The sequence below is a fragment of the Cydia strobilella genome, chromosome 21, assembly GCF_947568885.1.
Source record: "Cydia strobilella chromosome 21, ilCydStro3.1, whole genome shotgun sequence".
Classification (NCBI taxonomy): domain Eukaryota; kingdom Metazoa; phylum Arthropoda; class Insecta; order Lepidoptera; family Tortricidae; genus Cydia; species Cydia strobilella.
The window spans coordinates 5,910,824-5,929,589 of record NC_086061.1 but is presented as its reverse complement, the minus strand read 5'-3'; the positions used below and the strand labels follow the sequence as shown (position 1 = coordinate 5,929,589).

Genomic DNA, 18,766 nt, shown 5'->3' with positions numbered 1-18,766 from the left:
TTTGTCACTGACAACACCTTACCTACGAGGGTAAATAAAAAAGTTCTTAGAAATAGGGTCAAAAACAAAAGATAATCATTGTTTTTATTTTTATTTTTCTACATAATCTTCTTTTTCAATACATTTTAAGTACCGTTTTTCAAGTTTTTTTATTCCTTCCGAAAAAAATGTTTTTCCTTGAGTCTCGAAAAACTCCTCGACAGCACTCATCACCGCATTATCGTCATCAAATTTAGTTCCACGGATGTGCTCTTTTAATTTGGGAAATAAGTAATAATCACTCGGAGCTAAGTCTGGTGAGTAGGGTGGGTGGTCGAAGATCTCAAAACCAGCTTGGCGGATTGCAGTGACAGCCATCTGTGACCGATGAGCAGGAGCGTTATCATGGTGGAACAACACGCCAGCACGCAATTTTCCTCGACGTTTTTCTTTAATTGCCTGCCGCACTTTCGGGATCAATTCCGTGTAATAAGCACCTGTTATGGTTTTTCCTTTTGGCAGATAGTCAATCAAAAGGATACCATCCGTATCCCAGAAAACTGAGGCCATGACTTTCCCTGCCGTCGGAAATACTCGAAATTTCTTCATTGGCGGAGAAGACGGGCGTTTCCAGGACATGCTTTGCTTTTTCGTTTCGGGATCAAAATGGTAAACCCATGTTTCATCCATGGTGACAAAACGCCGATAAAAAGTATCCGGATCACGCTCGATAATTTTTAGATTTCGCTTTGAAATCTCCAAACGCAAATCTTTGTTCGCCTCGGTTAACATTTGTGGAACCCATCTGGCGGATACTTTTTTAAACCCTAAAACATCCGTTAGTATTGATTGCACGCTACCAAATGAAATCTTAAGGGTCTCTGCTAGATAGTTAATAGTAATTCGCCTATCTTCTAACACCATTTTTTCGATTTTTTCAACATTTATTTCATTAACTGAGGTGGAAGGCCGGCCTGAACGGGGGTCATCTTCACAGCCAGATCTGCCTCTTTTAAATTCAGCAACCCAGTAAGCGACCGTAGAATAGGGTAAAGCATTAATGCCAACAGTTTGCTGAATATCCAAAAAAATGTCTTTGGTAGACATTTTTTTTAAACACAGGTATTTTATCACGGCACGCAACTAATTTTTTTCCATAATTGAACTAATTTGCTAACTTGTTGCACAAAATAATTAATTACAATGAAATGGCGGGAGAATTTCGAAAACAAATAACTGTCAAATAATACGTCATAATGACAGTTTAAAATAAAAATAAAACTACGCGTAAAGAGGTTTTGTAAATATGTAGTTCTAATAACTTTTTGATTCATCCTCTTATTACTTTTAAGGTGTTGCGTGAAGAAACCAAGAAAGATCCTTCATTAAACCAAGCCATACAATTCATTTTAAACGGATGGCCAAAAAAGTTACAGTTGAGGGCGTTCAACCATTACTACTTTATGGTATTATTAGTACTTTATAGTGGACAATAAAGAATATTTACTTACTTACCATATCTACTCTGTAAAAACGAATTAGCATTGGAGGGTGGAGTAGTTATGCGCATAAAATAAAATCTTAAATTTTTGTCAGATTTACATAAGATATTATTAAGTGCAAAGCAGAATCCAGGAGTAGGATATGGTTTCCCGGTATTGATAATGCTATTGAAACTATGATAGCCAGTTGTGATATTTGTAACCAGTTGAGACCATCTTCGCTGCGAGTTATGAATGTTCTGGACCGGTGCCTCTGCAGATGGTTTTGTAAAAATGCGATTGGTACAGTATGTTAGTATATACTTGAAAATCAACTATAAAATAAGTTCTTTAACATTATTAATTAAATAATTATATTGTTCCAATTCTCATTTATTTTTTAAGCGTGTGAAATATTGCGATGTGACCTTGTTTGTTATCAGTTGACTCGTCAGTAACGATGAATAATATTAACAACTCCCATCTAAATGATTTGTTCCATTTACTAGAAGGAAATGTAAGCGCTGGTCAAGGTTTGTTCTTTTATCAGTCGTGCATGTGTATATGCAACTCGAAGTAGAATTTAATATTATAGTTTTAGCTCAGTTCGACTTAGTAGCTCTTAAGAGCAATACTATTCTGTTAAAACAAAATGATGTTCATATGTAACTTTTTACATCTTAGTGTCATGCTGCCATTGCAATATATGACATTGACGTTCGAAATGTAACTATATCACCGTATAAGGAAGATTTTTCTTCCCGCCTTGTGCAGTGCGTGCTTGGAACATCAAACTGGTCATTGTCTTAGACGAGACTGCGTCTTCTAACTCTCCATTTGAATGGTATGTGCAGTTTTTTTATGGGTGAAAAGGGCATTACAACACAAACACATCAAAAACTGTTGTAGTGCATCGCAACTATACCTAGGACTGCTACTAACTATCAAAACCAGTACAAGACATAACTATCGCCTACAGTGTCAATGACTTCACGGAAACTGTCAATACTAAGGGAAGACTGTCAGCATTATGAGTATATGCTGGAACACATGCAACGATGGGCTAATGAGATAACAACAGATCCTAATGCTGTTCTGTTTTGCAGGGATCGTCTCCCATCTCGTCCCTGTTCGACAAAGATGGTTAAGTTCTCCCAAAAGTTGAGGTAGGGTTAGATGGGGTAAGAGAAACATTAGGGCAATAGAAACACTTGAAGGGAATCCTCATACTGTGTCTCTTGCCCCAAGCAAAATAAAGTATGTTTCTCTTACCCCACATAACCTTAAATACATATTTTTAAATTATTACAAAATATTGTGGTTTCGTTTCCTGCACAATAACTAACCAACATCCCTTTTCCTGTTTTCGTATTATTCATAGTACAAAATAATCCTAACTAAAGGTTAAACACGCCACAATGGGGGCACTAAATTTTAAATGAAAATAAATTATGGTCTACTGGAGCGAAATAAATTATAGTTGGTCATAATAATATACCCGAATTTCATTCCAGCCTCAGAATTTGACGTACCACCGACTTAGTGATATTAAACAGCGGTTGCAGCATGGTTCCATTTTTATCGCCTGTCATTATGCCTGTCACTTTCGCACTAACATACTTGTTAGAACGTGACAGGCATGGTGACAGGTGATGAAAATGCGACCGTGCTAAGGCCGGACACTAGGCACTTTGCACTACATGATTACAATAATTGTGTTTAAGCAGTCCAAGCTAGAGTTATTTGCACATTAGTTGATAATATATATAACTTCAACAGGTTTCTTTCTAAGTAAATATTCGTTGATGTGAACCAATCTTTTGGCACACTCCTTAATTTAGGACCATCCACGTAAAGTACCGTATGGGCATTCATTTCAGCATTTCTATCATCATGTTAATACCCCTTCGTCACTGTTATACCGCAGTGACAACACGATCAATGCCACCAAAATAGTAACTGTGAGCTGTGACTTCTTAATAAATAGGTTTAAGTCGGTTTCTATATCTCTTCGGTCGGTATATATTTCTTTGGTCCTGCGAGTTAAACTACGGCTACGCTTGCTACAATCACAAGTAGCTTGCTAAACCTAAATAATGAGGCCTCTTAGCATTATCTTCCTTCAGAAATCTTCTGGAGTGTTGGAGTGTATTAACAATTCATACAAGTAAAAGTTTTTATTCTGTGTTATTGTTAAAAGTTTGCATTTCTATAGAATCCATCGTGTGCATCGTCTAACAGTTAATGCGCTCAAATATGTTAAAAATGATCAAACCCCCTACATTTTGCATAGAAATTTCATTTAGCACCATTATTGGTAGCAGATTAGCTCTTGCTAGCTCTTAGTCTAACTTGACTTCACTTTTTGTGCATAAATTTGAGATATTTATACCTAAGAACGCTGTATGTTATTCCTAGTCTCAATTTTTTCTCATTTCAATCTCGTGATTTTCTGCTTTCTGGTTGTCTTTTCATTCATTGACGTCTCTGCAACATTTCAAAAACACAAAAACGAATCGATTCCTGATATATTAACATTAACATTAACATTTTCACAAGTTTCTTTAGCCTAATCGAATTTTCCAAGGCTATTGGTGCAAAGTGATTTCGCTCCGTCATTGTTTAAGACGATTCTCGCTGATTTGGCCTTGAGCGTCTCAGCGTCTCTGTACCCGCACCCCGCTCACTGCGATCGTACGAGAATTTCGTCTCGGTGCGGCGACTGCGGCGGAACGAGGTTCAAAGAATAACCTACAGCCCAGAGGCGCGCGGCATTTGGCGCTATACCTCGTATTTGTGTATCTTTTGCAGATATTTTGTTGTTTGAGTATGAGTAGATCATGCGTGTAGTGGAGGTCGTAAATTATAATAAAAATATATTCCCTTATGCATTATACTTTACAAGCCTCAATTAGTTAATTTGTGTTTTATCTGTTTCTTACAAATAAATACCTAAGTCAAATCGACGGATTAAGATTTATAGCTAAAGCTTGGTATGTACTAAATTGAGGCGTACAGTGCGTTTTTTTATACAGTTTTTTTTTATCCGTAATAAATAATTATAAATAATGCCATTAATAGTTAACTTATAAAATTAAAGTACCTACTAGCTTCATATACTACTACAAATGTGTTATTTTTCGAAGTTCGAAGTTTTCTCAATCATTACGTGGGAATATCATCATTATTAGGGTTCCGTACCTCAAAAGGAGAAAACGGAACCCTTATAGGATCACTCGTGCGTCTGTCTGTCTGTCCGTCTGTCACAGCCTATTTTCTCGGAAACGACTGAACCAATTAAGTTGAAATTTGGTGTACATATGTAAGTTTGTGACCCAAAGACGGACATGTAACGTAAACAAATTAATTTTAAACACGGGGGCCACTTTTGGGGGTAAAAGAGAAAATTAAAAAAAAAGTTTTTCAAACTATATCGTGTTACATAACATATCAAATGAAAGAGCTCATTGTGAGAATCTCAAATGTATATTTTTTATAATTTTAGGATAAACAGTCAATTCAATTCAATTCAATATATTCTTTATTCAAATAGGCCTAGCAACAAGCACTTTTAAATTGTTTAGAAGTTATTCACGAAAATAGGCAAAAAATGAGCATTCCCCCCCTTTATCTCCGAAACTACTGGGTATAAAATTTTGAAAAAAATACACAAAATAGATCTTTACCTATAGATCACAGGAAAACTTATTAGAAATGAGCAGTTAAGCGTGAGTCGGACTTAATTATTTAGTTTTTGATCCAACCCCTACTGGTTTATTAAAGACATTTCACGTACGTTTCACATAAAAAATAAATTGTTTAATTTAAGTAATGTACGGAACCCTTGGAACACGACTCCGACTCGCACTTGGCCGGTTTTTATTACAAGCGCGCCACAACCAAATCAGCGCTATGCAGTCATTTATTTTTTTAGTGGTTAACGGCTATGTATGATGAACCCCTGTGGACGTCAGCTGCCGCTCCGTTGATGGGTTGAGGAATGGCAGCCACCGAAACACGCAAAAAAAAAATGTTATCGCCTCCCGCTTGGTACTGTGTCAGATGATAGTTTAGATGCTATTGTGAATTAAAAAAATGGTCAGCCGGTTGTATCTCGGTGGACCGTCAGCTGGTCACATGAACATGTAAAAAAATCTTTTCAGTCATCGCATCCCATTTCATACTTTGTCAGATGGTAGTTTAGATGATATTGTTAATAAAACAAATCGTCGGCCGGTTGTATCGCGGTGGAAATACCGTCAGCTATTAAAACATTATTGTTAGTTTAAAAATAATATTAATTAATTTATCCGTTTAGTAAAAATAACCAAAGTTAGCCGCAAAATGGCCTGTTTTATTATTTTTATTACGGTTAAACTATAAATATCAGGCAATAAGTTTAATTTTATAATTGTTGAACAATATATGTAGATTCATATATATATTTTTCATAATTTTTTGTTTACCCATTTAGAAGACATAATACACCAAGTTAACCCAATGAAATAATTACTGAAATCCAGAAGGAGATACAAATAATAATAAAATAATAAAACGTTTATTAACAGGCAACCACCCTTGAAAAATTTACAGACATAACTACAATTACACTATTTAACACTAATTACTACTTAACTAAACCTACAATAAACTTAATAGTAAGTTTTTCCGTAAATAAAAATACGATAGGCCGTTTTGCTAGTTCTTAATCGATTAAAATTATTTTTAAACTACAAAAACAAGGTTTTTTAACAGGTACTATTCATACATACAACGTAATAGGTAATAGGTAGCTTATGTTAAATCAATTATTTATTGTTTCGAGCTGGAATGGAACATTATTCAAAACGTAAAACTTGAATGACATTATAATATATCGGTTAGAAAACATTTATTTATTTATTTCAAATGAAGTTTTCTCAAACATACGTATATTATAGTATAATATATACGGATATTATCATTACATTCATTGTAATAGACCGCAAAATACCGTGTTGCGCTCGCTAATGCGCGTCGCAACCAAATCAGCGCTCTGCAGTTATTTATTCTTTGGCCACAATAACTCCGATATTATAGCACTTTGCTTGTGCATAAGCGAACATAGTGCAAGGAAGGCACGGGGCGACGAGCGACACAGCCTCCTCGTCTCAAAGCTGGCACACGACTGCCGGCCACGCCATTTTCAGGCTGCATACGCATGAAATGTGGAAAAACGTTCGATTTCTTAAGAAAATATTTTTTGATTAAGAAAAGCTATGTTGCATTTGTAGAACCTGTTAAAACATTTTTGTTAGTTTAAAAATAATTTTAATCGATTAAGCCGTTTAGAAGTTATAAGCAAAGTTAGCCGCAAAACGGCCTGTCGTGTTATTTTTTTTTCGGTGAAACTACAAATTTCAGGAAAAAAGTCAAATGTTGCGATTGTTGTCCATAGAGTGAAGATGCATATATATTTTTTTCATAATTTTTGGTTGACTCATTTAGAAGTTATAAGCTCTAAAAAGTAACAGTTTTTGGCCAAAAACTGCGCGAAGCGCCTTAAAGCTCGTTATTATGAAAACGAATTATAGAATTGACAACTATTGTGGTATCATATGTTCCTCATGCTATAGCGATTTTAGTTTGTTAACAAAAAAAAAAAATTAAACCACCCGTGACAAATATGATAACTATTATAAGCAAAAATGTGTGCCCAAATTTTGGCGTGTTCAAGCTTTATGTCATGTCATATTAAAAACCGTTTATATCTATAAAGCCCACTTGCATCATTCCACTGAAGTGTAGGCATAGAATATTAGGTATTTATAGGATTCGAATAACATGTAATTAGATCATAAGGATCATATAGCTTAGCGGTACCATATACGGAGAGTCATGTAAGATGACTCTCCCCCATATTAGGTTAGGAATGTAATCCCTATACGGAAAGTAATGTAAGATGACTCTCCTCTATATAAGGAATGGAATTTAGGTAAACAACCATTTGACACCTTTCACGTGTAGACCTCCCAAGTAGTGTGATTCATAGTTAACCTAGATTATATTCGTATTTAGTCCGGGATAATTTTAACAGTGTAGTAGTCTCGATCGCTGGCCAATCTGACGCGAATTTATTACATTATATACATCGCCGAGATGAAAGAAAAAATTACCAACTGTCACGATGACATTCATATCTTTTTCGCGCGCCATATAACGCACATGTCGCTTTATGAACAATTTATGTTTTATTGAGTAATTCTTAGTTTTCCCGTAATAATCAATGCAGTTATACCTAAAAAGACGATATGCGGTGCAAAGTGCACATGGAAAGTGAAAGTTATAAAATATCGGAACGTAAGTACATTATCATCAGGAGATAATTGAAGCAGTCTTCATTTTCCAAATTCTTGCTACTATAAGGTGCTAAAAGTGTTCCCGTGGGGAAACTTGGAGGTGTGATACAATAGTTTATGTACTTATCCTCACTTTATTATAAAATACCTATACAATTTTGTATCTAGTTCTTATACATTCTCGTGTGACGAGTTTGTCTATGTCCTTGTGGGACATTGTATAAGGGTTGACTTGAAAATACCCATATGTCGCATGGCGACATGGTGTTATGTTATCTTTGTCCGTGGGACATTCTGGGAGATGTTGGCTTAAAAATATCCACATGTCGCGTGGCGACATTGTGCCTCGTTCGTGGAACGAGGGTCAGATCTTTTTAAAATGACTTCAATTACTATGCTCATTGAATAGCAAGAAGCCCTTCGTCCGTGGGACAAGTAAGAGAACCGACTATTCAATAATAAAATGGAATTAAATATATGACCAGAAACACGTCATCCGTGGGATGATAATACACGAAATGTCTTTTACTAGCTAATTAATTTCTTATAATGACATTAGCAGCTGAGATTGACCTAACAAGAAACCCAAATATCTGGATCAAATTTAGCGCATCTTGTCACAGTCATGGACGGGGTCCTGTGTCATGTACATAAATATCAACTAGCTTATTCTAGTATTGTATGCTAATTAAGTGCTGACTTATTGTTTACAAATAATAACATTATTCTGGAAGCTGCTGGAATAAAATATTTGGATTAAGGTCTGTACCAAACACTTATAATATATGCTGAACCCTTTTGAGGCATGTCATTTTTATTATTCCTTTGCTAATCAAAAATTCTGTAGCCTTATCCAGAAGAGAGGCAGTCAGTAAATAAATAAGTGACTCAGTAGTGCACTTCATAGTCTTCATACCTACTCATATTATACTAATATGCAAAAGAATGCTATCAGCCTTTATAAGGACAAGATCCAGACAGCTGCCTTATTATGAAGATCAAATCTGGGGGTTCATGGCATATACTATTTTCATTAACACTTCTTACAAGCTTCCTATAGCTTAAGCTTGTTTCATAAATTTCATAATATCATATTGTTAGAACGGATTTTTTTTCCTTTTGCAGGTAGTTTGGTAAATTGCCATACATGTTGACTAATACATTCCTTCTAATATCATAAGGAAAAATAACCCTTTAAGGGTTACTCAATTCAATTCAATTATAAATATAAATACTAATTTATTTTAGCCACTCTCACAAGAAATATAAATATCACAACAAATTATGATAATATTTCTTATTCTTATTCTTGATATGTTCCCGCCGTTCCCGGATAGCCCAGTTAGTTGTGCATTAAAATTTTTAGGTTCTCAAAGCCCAATTGCCTTTGATGAAAATAATCAAACATGACATAATTTCCATTTCCTTCAGAAATATGAATTATATATTGAATTAAATCAAGAGTTTATTCCTCCTTCAAATTACAGATAATGAACAGTAAGTTGTATAAAATACAAAACTGTAGGTGAACAAGGGTACTTACAATACCAAAGACTATACATAGAAAATTTTAATCAGTCAGCCATTGGATGGATGTCTAATATCAATAAATTATAAATTCTGAGCAAGTCCAAAGCTCCAAACTCTCATTTATTTAAATTATTTACCAAACTTTTGGGCCTTTTATAAAGGCAAGGCAAATTGTGGCAACATTTTTCCTACAATTGCTTGGAACCCTTTCACAAAATGGTAGGGTTCAATTTAGCACGAGCTCAGATTTCGATACATTTGTGATAAGGAAATAGAAATTTAATGGATATGTAAGTAATATTAAATAGGTAGGTAGGTTATATAAGTAGGTAGGTAGGTAGATAATAATGTAGGTTTATAGGTATTATGCAATAGTCATATCACATTTCCCAACATTTAAACATTAGTGTCCCCGTTACCTGGTATTGTTTGGTTTTGAAGGGTCTACTAACTTTAAGCCTAAGACATTAAATAAAACAACATTATTAGTTAGGTATGTACTAGAAAGATTCTTATCCAAAGTGTTCGAATGTTTGATACCTCTTGGTACTGTAAAATTACTTTAAACGGTTGGGGGATGATGATGATGATGGACCTGATGAAGACAATTATCGATAATAGAGCTGAGATGGAAAAAAGAATTGGATTCCAAAAAGAAAAATATGCTTTATGCCATAATGAGCAATTCCTATATATTTTTATTTTATTTGTAATGATATAATTAATCAATTATATTTATATAATCAGTAGTGAATTGAAATAATTTCACAAATACAATAAAATTCACAACAGATCATATTGTTGCATTTCATTTATATCGTTTTTTATATACTTTCTGTATGAATATGTTCAGTATAGATCAAACAGAAGTTGGAAAGACCTTTTAGCAGTAAGACTGTCCAAACTGATCTACGAAATTATTTGTGGCATTTAACAGAGCATTTAAGAAAAACTTTCTGTTCATAATAACTCATAACTATGATATGTAATGAGAATAGTCATTTTCTGTTTTTCATTGTATTTCGGATTCTCAAGGCTAAAGGTGCGTCTACGCTAGGCGAACCGAGCACGAGCGAAGCACGAGCGGAGCCGTTCTCGGCTTCGTCGTTCGCGGCGTCAACTGTGGACGTACAACGAACCTGCAACGATTACTTCCCTCGAACGTAGTTTTCCGCAGTGTGCTCGCGGCACGAATATGGACGATGTTAATAATATTGCGGCAGCCGCTGCTGTTGCAGCGATTATTATAGCAGTAGTCAGCAAAAAAGGAAAAAGGCCAAGACGATGGGGATCTACAAATCTATATAAAATGAGAACCAAGCAACAAAATTTTTCAACAAAATCCTCTTTTTTTTTTCTCGGCGATATGAAGCCAATAAACTAATAATTTTATTTTTGCACAATTCCACATCCTTATTCAATTCTTGGGATATACGAGACCATGCATCAATCTTCTTATTTTTTTTATAGTAATCCTCATGTTTTGGGTCCCATATCAATGAATTATTTTGATATAAATCAATTAATTGCAAAGAAGCATCTTCGGTCCACGTTTCCATGATGCTCGGCTCGAGCGACCGACGTCTGTCACTAAACACGTCCACGAGCGCACTGCGAGCGCGAGGCAAATCCCTTTGTGTTCGTCAAAAAACCGACAACCGGCGGAACGCAAACGAGCACGAACGAAACGCTCGCAGCGCGCTCGTTCGAGGCTTGTAAGTCGGTCCACATTAGACGAATTGTGTTCGGCTCGTGCTCGGCTCGTGCTCGGCTCGCCTAGCGTAGACGCACCTTTATGCTTATGTTGTAATTGATTCATGGTTTTTATTATGGAATTATGCAGGAAACGCCACAGACCGATCCACATACATATGTGGTGGTAATTTCACACATTTTCAATATAATAAGAATTTATATTATCTGAACCAAATTATAGGTTGTTTCGGTTCAAATTGCTTACTTACTAACTCATTTATAATCTTTTGTCAGATTCAGTAGGTAGTGGTTGAGAAATACTAGAACAAATAATTGAAAGATATGATTCTTTATCTCTAACAGCATCACCTTTTTATATTCCTAGATGTATATAGACATTAAATAAAATATATTAAAAGACAATGTGAAACTTGTTTTAGATAGGGAAGCAATTTAGAATATTTTAAGTGTAGGATGTATTATTTATATTACCCCTTATAGCATAGTAAGTGACTATTACTTACTTAGCTTAGTTAAGTGGTTTCTTAACAACTTTTTAAATAAGGGTGCTTAAATCCCTTCCAACATAAACTATCTAATGTTTAATCACCATGTACATTTATTAGTACTATTGTTGAAAGTTGTTTAAACAACTCCGAGCATGTCCTAATCTCCCAAGATACACCAGGTCTGGGAAAAGAAGAGTGGTATTCAGACTTTAAAATATGGACATGATACAATCTATTACGCTTAATTGCGTGAATGTGAAGCAATGAGTGTCTTCTTAAGGGTGTATGTTACAAATAATAAATCAACTTGAGATTTTGAAAGTAAAATTACAGTCTTAGATATTTCATGTTTCAACAAATAATACAGTTCCTTTTATTTTTATGTTTATTTAAAACAGCAATACTCTTTAAAATCTTTAGAGAAGAAAAATTAATAATAAAGACTGCCACGCCACGTTTTTCCTTTACTGGGTGATGCCCCGAAAATATGACTGTCTAGACTCAATTTATTATTGTTTATGAATAAATAAATGAAATGAAATATGTATTTATTGGAATAAACAAATGTAATATAAGAGAAAACTATAGCATCATAATGTCTTAAAACCTTGTCTGATGTGTCTTAGACAAGCAACAAGAAAATAAAGGGTAGATAAATAGTAACAAATAAATATCTTTTATCTTTATCTTTGACAGTTCTCATGTCTTCTTTCTTTTATGGAGGCTTTATATTTATATACCGCAATATAGGTACATTATTACATATTTTCTTTACATTTTCTAATTATGATGTCTCACATTGGTCAAGATAAAGATCATAGTATATGGGTAGGTCTCACCAGTGAACATAATGTTTTAAGCATAAAGGGATGCTCCAGATAACTACTCTGTTACTGTCTGCTGCTCTTGTTAGATATGAATTATCTTTACATCAAAACTCAAAACTCTTATCTTTACATGTTCAAAACTTTGAACGCAGTAAATAAATCTCTGATTCTCAGAGTATTTACCCATTAAAGTAGTATAAGTTCAAAACCTAATTTTATTATTGGTAATTCTCATGTAATTGGTCGGAGAATTTTTTAAAATTTCTCTGCTTTTTGCCAGGAAACTCAAAAGCCGATTTTGATATTTTGAGATTTCTCATAGCTACTTGTTTATTTAGCCTTAATTTTTTTTTTTTATGGAATATAGAGATAGGTATAGGTTTCCATGATAGATAATATATAGATATACATATTCTTGCCAAAAATACAAGTGCTTGTTTTTGGGTAGATTTTTGAGACATTTATTTTTACAAATTATTTAATTATCTTCTCTAAACATCTACACTGTTAAAATTATCCAGGACTAAATACGAATATAACGATAGGATTAAACGAACTTACCTGAAGTGAAGTTCAATCCTGATCATATGAAGTATTTAGTCCTGGATAAGGGGTATCCCCACCCTCCTCGAGTAACCATGAATCCATGGTTACTTCCCATTTAGTGCATGAATACTCTAAACTATATGAATGTCATCGTGACAGTTGGTAATTTTTTCTTTCATCTCGGCGACTCTAAATTCGCGTCAGATTGGCCAGCGATCGAGACTACTACACTGTTAAAATTATCCAGGACTAAATACTTCATATAATCAGGATTGAACTTCACTTCAGGTAAGTTCGTTTAATCCTATCATAATTTAGTATATAAAGGATTGTATCTTTTAAATTAAGGCATTATATCTTCAGTATTTAACCGACAGTCTTGTGTTTTACTTCTGTCTTGGGTCCCATCTGTAATACACTGAGGGACTAGGTGGCGGATAGGTATAGCTCAATAATAGGCACCTTACTATTCGAGCGTTTATTCCGGACTGAGTAGGTACAAGTCTTTTGACACACGTCAATCGTTGTCTATATCTACCTACATACATCACACTTCTCCACACTTAATTAATACTAAGAGGTAGCATCACAAATGTGTACATACTTATAAACTTAATTCTACTAAACTTCAATAAATTGTAAATCAGGTAGATGCATTCTGTAGATTACATACCCATACGAATACGAGTACACCGTGTTAACGGGAGGACCCGTTCGTCTAACAATAACCAACCTTTATGAGTTTAATTATGGATCTTATGTTCAAGAAGTACGATTCAGAATGGTTTAATTATTCGTAGACGTAACCTTATCCATAAATGCTACGTATGTGAGTTTATTGTATTTTAACCCAAACAATATATTTCTACCCGGATGTCACATAATGTAACATAGCTTATATTTACTTACATTGCATTACAAGTTAAATTCCGTTATACAATACTACAAGCCAATGTTTTATTTACACTTAAGCAATGGGAATTTACTATTATTAATAATTTATTACTACTATTAAACCTATTTAACCCATATAAGTATCTACTCGTGCTTATACTTTATATGATGGCTTTTTCAATCTACATTCTCTAAGGGGCCGCGACCGGGCCGGTACAAGGGGGGTCGTCGGCTGATCAAGTTGCTCATTACCACTCCCCGGATCCTTTCCGGGCGTGGAATAGCATTCTAGGCCCACTTCCTCCCCTTCCGCCATACTTCGCGCCGGCGAAGCATCGAACAACGGCGTCGAGGGTCCCGCCGTCTGGCTCCTGAGCCCACTGGTACTCGCTCGCGGCGTTATCGGCTCAACCCTGGGTTCCGGTGGCAAATTTGGGAATGGGTTCGTGGCCATTGTCTCACTACTTTCCTCGCTACTTTTTGGACAGACTATAGAACCCCTCGCTCTCCGTTTTAATTGGTCGATATGGCGGTGAATAATGTTACCCTGACAATCGGTTATGTTATAATCCGTATCACCTAAAACCTCTGACACCTTACCCGGTTGCCATTTATCTCCTTTGAGATATTTACGATACCAAACGTCCTCACCTATTTCCACCTTCCGTTCCGACCCTCCTGCCAAGCGAGTTTGCCGCTGTTGATTTTTAGCTACCTTCAAACTTACATCCGGTTTTAACAAATCTAAACGCGTTCGCAATTGCCTACCGGTCATGAGCATCGCGGGGCTCTCGCCTGTGGAACTGTGCACCGTATTGCGATAATAAATTAAATATGTGTTGATGGCGTTTAGAATGTCGTTTTTTTCTATAACTGCTTTTTTTATAACTTGCTTAATTACTTTAACCGAATTTTCTGACGCCCCATTAGAGGCCGGGTGATAAGGAGCCGTAAAAATATGTTCTACGCCGTCTAAGGCTAAAAAATTCGAAAACTCTGTGCTCGTAAACGGCGGGCCGTTATCGCTTATCAATTGTTTAGGTATTCCCCATCTAGCCCATAATTCGGTTAATTTTTCAATGGTTGTAACGGCGGCCGTGCTGGGAACCTGGAATACTTCGACCCATTTCGACATGGCGTCCACTACTATTAAATAAGTTTTTCCGTGGAAAGGGCCCAAGAAATCCACATGTACCCGAGTCCATGCTCGCGTTGGCCACGGCCAGCAGCGCGGCGTGTGCCGCGGCGGGGCGCTCGCTACCGCGGCGCACGGCGCGCACTCGCGACACGCCGCCTCCACCGCCTCGTCGAGGCCCGGCCACCACACATAGCTACGGGCCAACGCCTTGGTCTTAACTATACCCATGTGTGGTTCATGTAGAATTCTTAAAACCTTATCGCGGCACTTCTCCGGTATTACTACCCGGTGCCCCCACATAACACATCCGAGCTCGTCATATAATTCTGACTTTCGGTTAAAATATGGTTTCAACGTATCAAAATCACAACTATCCGACCAACCCTCGCGAATAAAAGTTAACACTCTAGCCAAAACTGGATCGCGCATAGTGTAATACTTTATCTTATTATAATCTAACAGCAACGCGTCTTGCGCGAAATGGAGATATGTTTGCTCGGGAATCGCATCACCTAAATTGTTCCGTGTCTCATTGGCATTCGGTAATCTAGACAACCCGTCTGCACAGTTATCCTTCGTATTCACATATTCAATTTCGTAGTCATAAGCTGATAATATTATTGCCCACCGCTGCATCCTGCTAGCTGTCATGGTCGGTATACCCGTATGTGGTCCAAATATTGATACTAGTGGTTTATGATCTGTGCGCAATGTGAAATGACGTCCGTAAAGGTACTGGTGGAATTTCTTTACACAAAAAATAATACCTAAGGCTTCGCGGTGTATCTGCGAATAATTCTCCTCCGCGCTGTTTAAAGTACGAGATGCGTATGCGACCGGGCGTTCGCCGTCCGGCCCAATCTGGGTCAAAACCGCCGCCACCCCCCGTGGTGACGCGTCACAAGTTGCTATCAAACGTTTACTTGGATCATAATGCCTTAATACTTTTGCGCCCGCCAACAATTGTTTGACTTGCGCGAAAGATTCCCCGCACTCCTTGCTCCAGTGCCACTCCGCCTCCTTTTTTAATAGTTTATAAAGAGGCGACAATATTAAACTGAGATTTTTAATAAACCTACCGAAAAAATTTACTGTCCCTAAAAACGACCTTAACTCGGATACGTTACGAGGTTGTGACATTTGCAGAATCGCCTTTATCTTTGTTGTATCTGGTTTGATGCCCTCCCTCGAAACTACATACCCTAAGTATATCACTTCCTTAGCCAAAAAAAACGCATTTATTTTTCCTTAACTTCAATCCGTTAGTAAGTAGACGTTGAAAAACCGCTTCTAAAGCCTGTAGATGTTCCGTTTTAGTTTGCCCCCCTATAATAACATCGTCTAAAAATATTTGTACATTAGGTATGTTACCCAATAAATTTATCATAATACGCTGAAATATCCCTACACTAGATGATAGGCCGTACACCAGTCTATTATACTGAAACAACCCTCGGTGGGTGTTTATAACCGTATAACGTTTAGACTCGTCCAATTCAATTTGGTTGTACGCTTGTGAAAGATCAATTTTACTATAGTACATATTGCCATTTAAATTTACCAGAACATCTTCTATTTTAGGGAGAGGATACCGGTCGACCAACAAATACGGGTTTAAAGTAGCTTTATAGTCTGCACAAATTCTAAGGGAGCCATCCGGCTTATTAATAGGTACCAGTGGGGATGCCCAGTCCGAGCAGTCGACGGGCTCGATGACGCCGGCGCTCAGCATGGCGTCCAGTTCGGTGTCCACTCGCTCGCGCAGCGCGTACGGCATCGGGCGTGCGCGATGGAACACCGGTGCTGCGCCCTCCCGCACCCTCAAGGTCGCCTTGCCGCCCTTGTACCGCCCCAGTCCGTCGCTGAACAACGCCTCATATCTGCCGAGCAAATTCACAATGTCTTGTTTACCTTGTCCGCTAGTCTCATCTATTACGTAATTACATCTTAACTTAGGTATTTTAATATTTAGTTCGACCAACCACCGCCTGCCCAACAAAGAAGTCGAGCCCCCCTCAATAATAAACAACTCCAATTGTTTACTGCACTCATTGTAGGTCACTATGGGTCTAATGACACCTAAAGGCCTAATTGGGGGCCCAGTGTAGTAATTGAACACAGTTTTATCAGTTTCTATATTTATATGGGAAAAATATCGGTCATATGTGGCCTTACTGATACACGAAATCGCCGTACCCGTATCTACTTCCATATTAATAACTGTATTGTCTATACATATCGGTAAACTCACCGCCGGGTAGTTATTTAAACATAGATGATGTAATTCTTCCTCGATGTCTCCGCCGTAATCCTCACTCGGTTCGTGATCGGCCACCCCAAAATGCATGGCACTCCGCGCCGGCGCCGCCGCCGCTGCCCCTCCGCGCCGGGCCGGCGCCCGCGCTCCGACACGGCCCGCGGTTCCCGGTGCCGCGCCCCAGTTCGGACACACCCGCCGCAAGTGGCCTGTGCGCTGACATTTGCTGCACACATAGTCCTGGAACTTGCAATCCGCGTAATTATGACTGCGCGCGCCACAGGCCTCGCAGTGCCTCTCTTGGCGGCCATTAAAATTTGCGTTTCGCCGCTGTTGCGTAACTACAGGCGCCCGCGATTGTCCTCCGCTGAATGTACTCAATCTCGCCCGACTCGCAAACATAACCGCCTGCGCATCTCCCGTCCCGCTCGAACCCGTTACCTTTGACTGCTCCACTAACGCTGCGTCCCTCTCTGCTGCCTCCAATGATGTTGCAAGTTTGACTGCAGATGCGAAGGTTATGTCGTCGTCCTCCGCAAAAAGCCGTTGCCTAATTAAATCGCTACTTAAGCCACATATGAATTGATCCCTTAGATTTCCATTTAATTCTGAGGCAAATTTACAATGCTTGGACAGCTTTTTCAACTCCGCCACATACGTAGATACATTTTCACCGCCATTTTGCCGCCTTTGTCGAAACCGGTATCTTTCCGCTAGCGACGACGGTGTTGGCTGCAAATGATTTGACATTAATGCCTTTATTTTAGCTAAGGTTAGGTCCGATGGCTTTGTAGGACTGGCCAAGTTCTCCAGAAGCTCATACGCCTCATCTCCCATCGCTGCAATCAATACTGGCACTTTCATTTCGTCTTGCACTTTGTTGACCTTGTAGTACATTTCCACTCGATCCATGTACGATGACCACGCGCCATTGCTGACGTTAAATTCGTGTAGCTTGCCGATAGACATATTTACTGCTTACTGCACACGCGAAATTTAATGATCACTGCCTGTCGCCACTGTAATACACTGAGGGACTAGGTGGCGGATAGGTATAGCTCAATAATAGGCACCTTACAAGTCTTTTGACACACGTCAATCGTTGTCTATATCTACCTACATACATCACACCATCCTTACACCACTAACCCGGGGTTAACCGGTAAAACGGGTTAACGTCTAGTTACCAGTACAATTTGACACTGGGTTAACGATCCAGTGTCAAATTGTACTGGTAACTAGACGTGTGCGCCGATTGATTTCGGTGTGAAATCGGCGTGACCTTGACTGTTAGGTTTGTTAAGACAAATCATTAGTTGTTTTTCTTGAAAATTTGATCAATCCAGGTTGCTGGCCAGTGATTCCAGTGAACTAATAGTTTTGAATAGGCTGTGAGTAAATTTTTTGTAAATGAATAATATAGGATAGGTATAATAACTTGATTTCCCTAGTAACTTGGATTAAGGGGTTTCCTGGTCACAATGACCTACGATCCGATCTGTAACTCTCTATTTTCTCATGATTTCCATGGTTTATCGTATTAAAAATGACGGACTTTAACAAACTAAAAAA

At 37.6% G+C, this 18,766-nt stretch overlaps 2 protein-coding genes across 2 annotated transcripts in view; one reads left to right on the top strand and one right to left on the bottom strand.

Annotated features, from left to right (window-relative positions):
• LOC134751041 (dystrobrevin beta) overlaps positions 1–18,766 on the top strand; it is a 92,468-nt gene that overhangs the window by 46,633 nt on the left and 27,069 nt on the right. The window lies entirely within an intron of this gene.
• LOC134751132 (uncharacterized) lies at positions 16,698–18,204 on the bottom strand. The gene is made up of 2 exons (XM_063686492.1): positions 17,189–18,204; positions 16,698–16,817 (listed from the first exon to the last, which is right to left on the bottom strand). The coding sequence occupies exons 1-2, from the start codon at positions 18,161–18,163 to the stop codon at positions 16,812–16,814; spliced, it is 981 nt and encodes a 326-aa protein (XP_063542562.1). The 5' UTR covers positions 18,164–18,204; the 3' UTR covers positions 16,698–16,811.

What these genes read in the sequence shown, in the direction of transcription:
- LOC134751132 (XM_063686492.1), bottom strand. Translation starts at nt 18,163, where the DNA reads ATGTCTATCGGCAAGCTACACGAATTTAACGTCAGCAATGGCGCGTGG.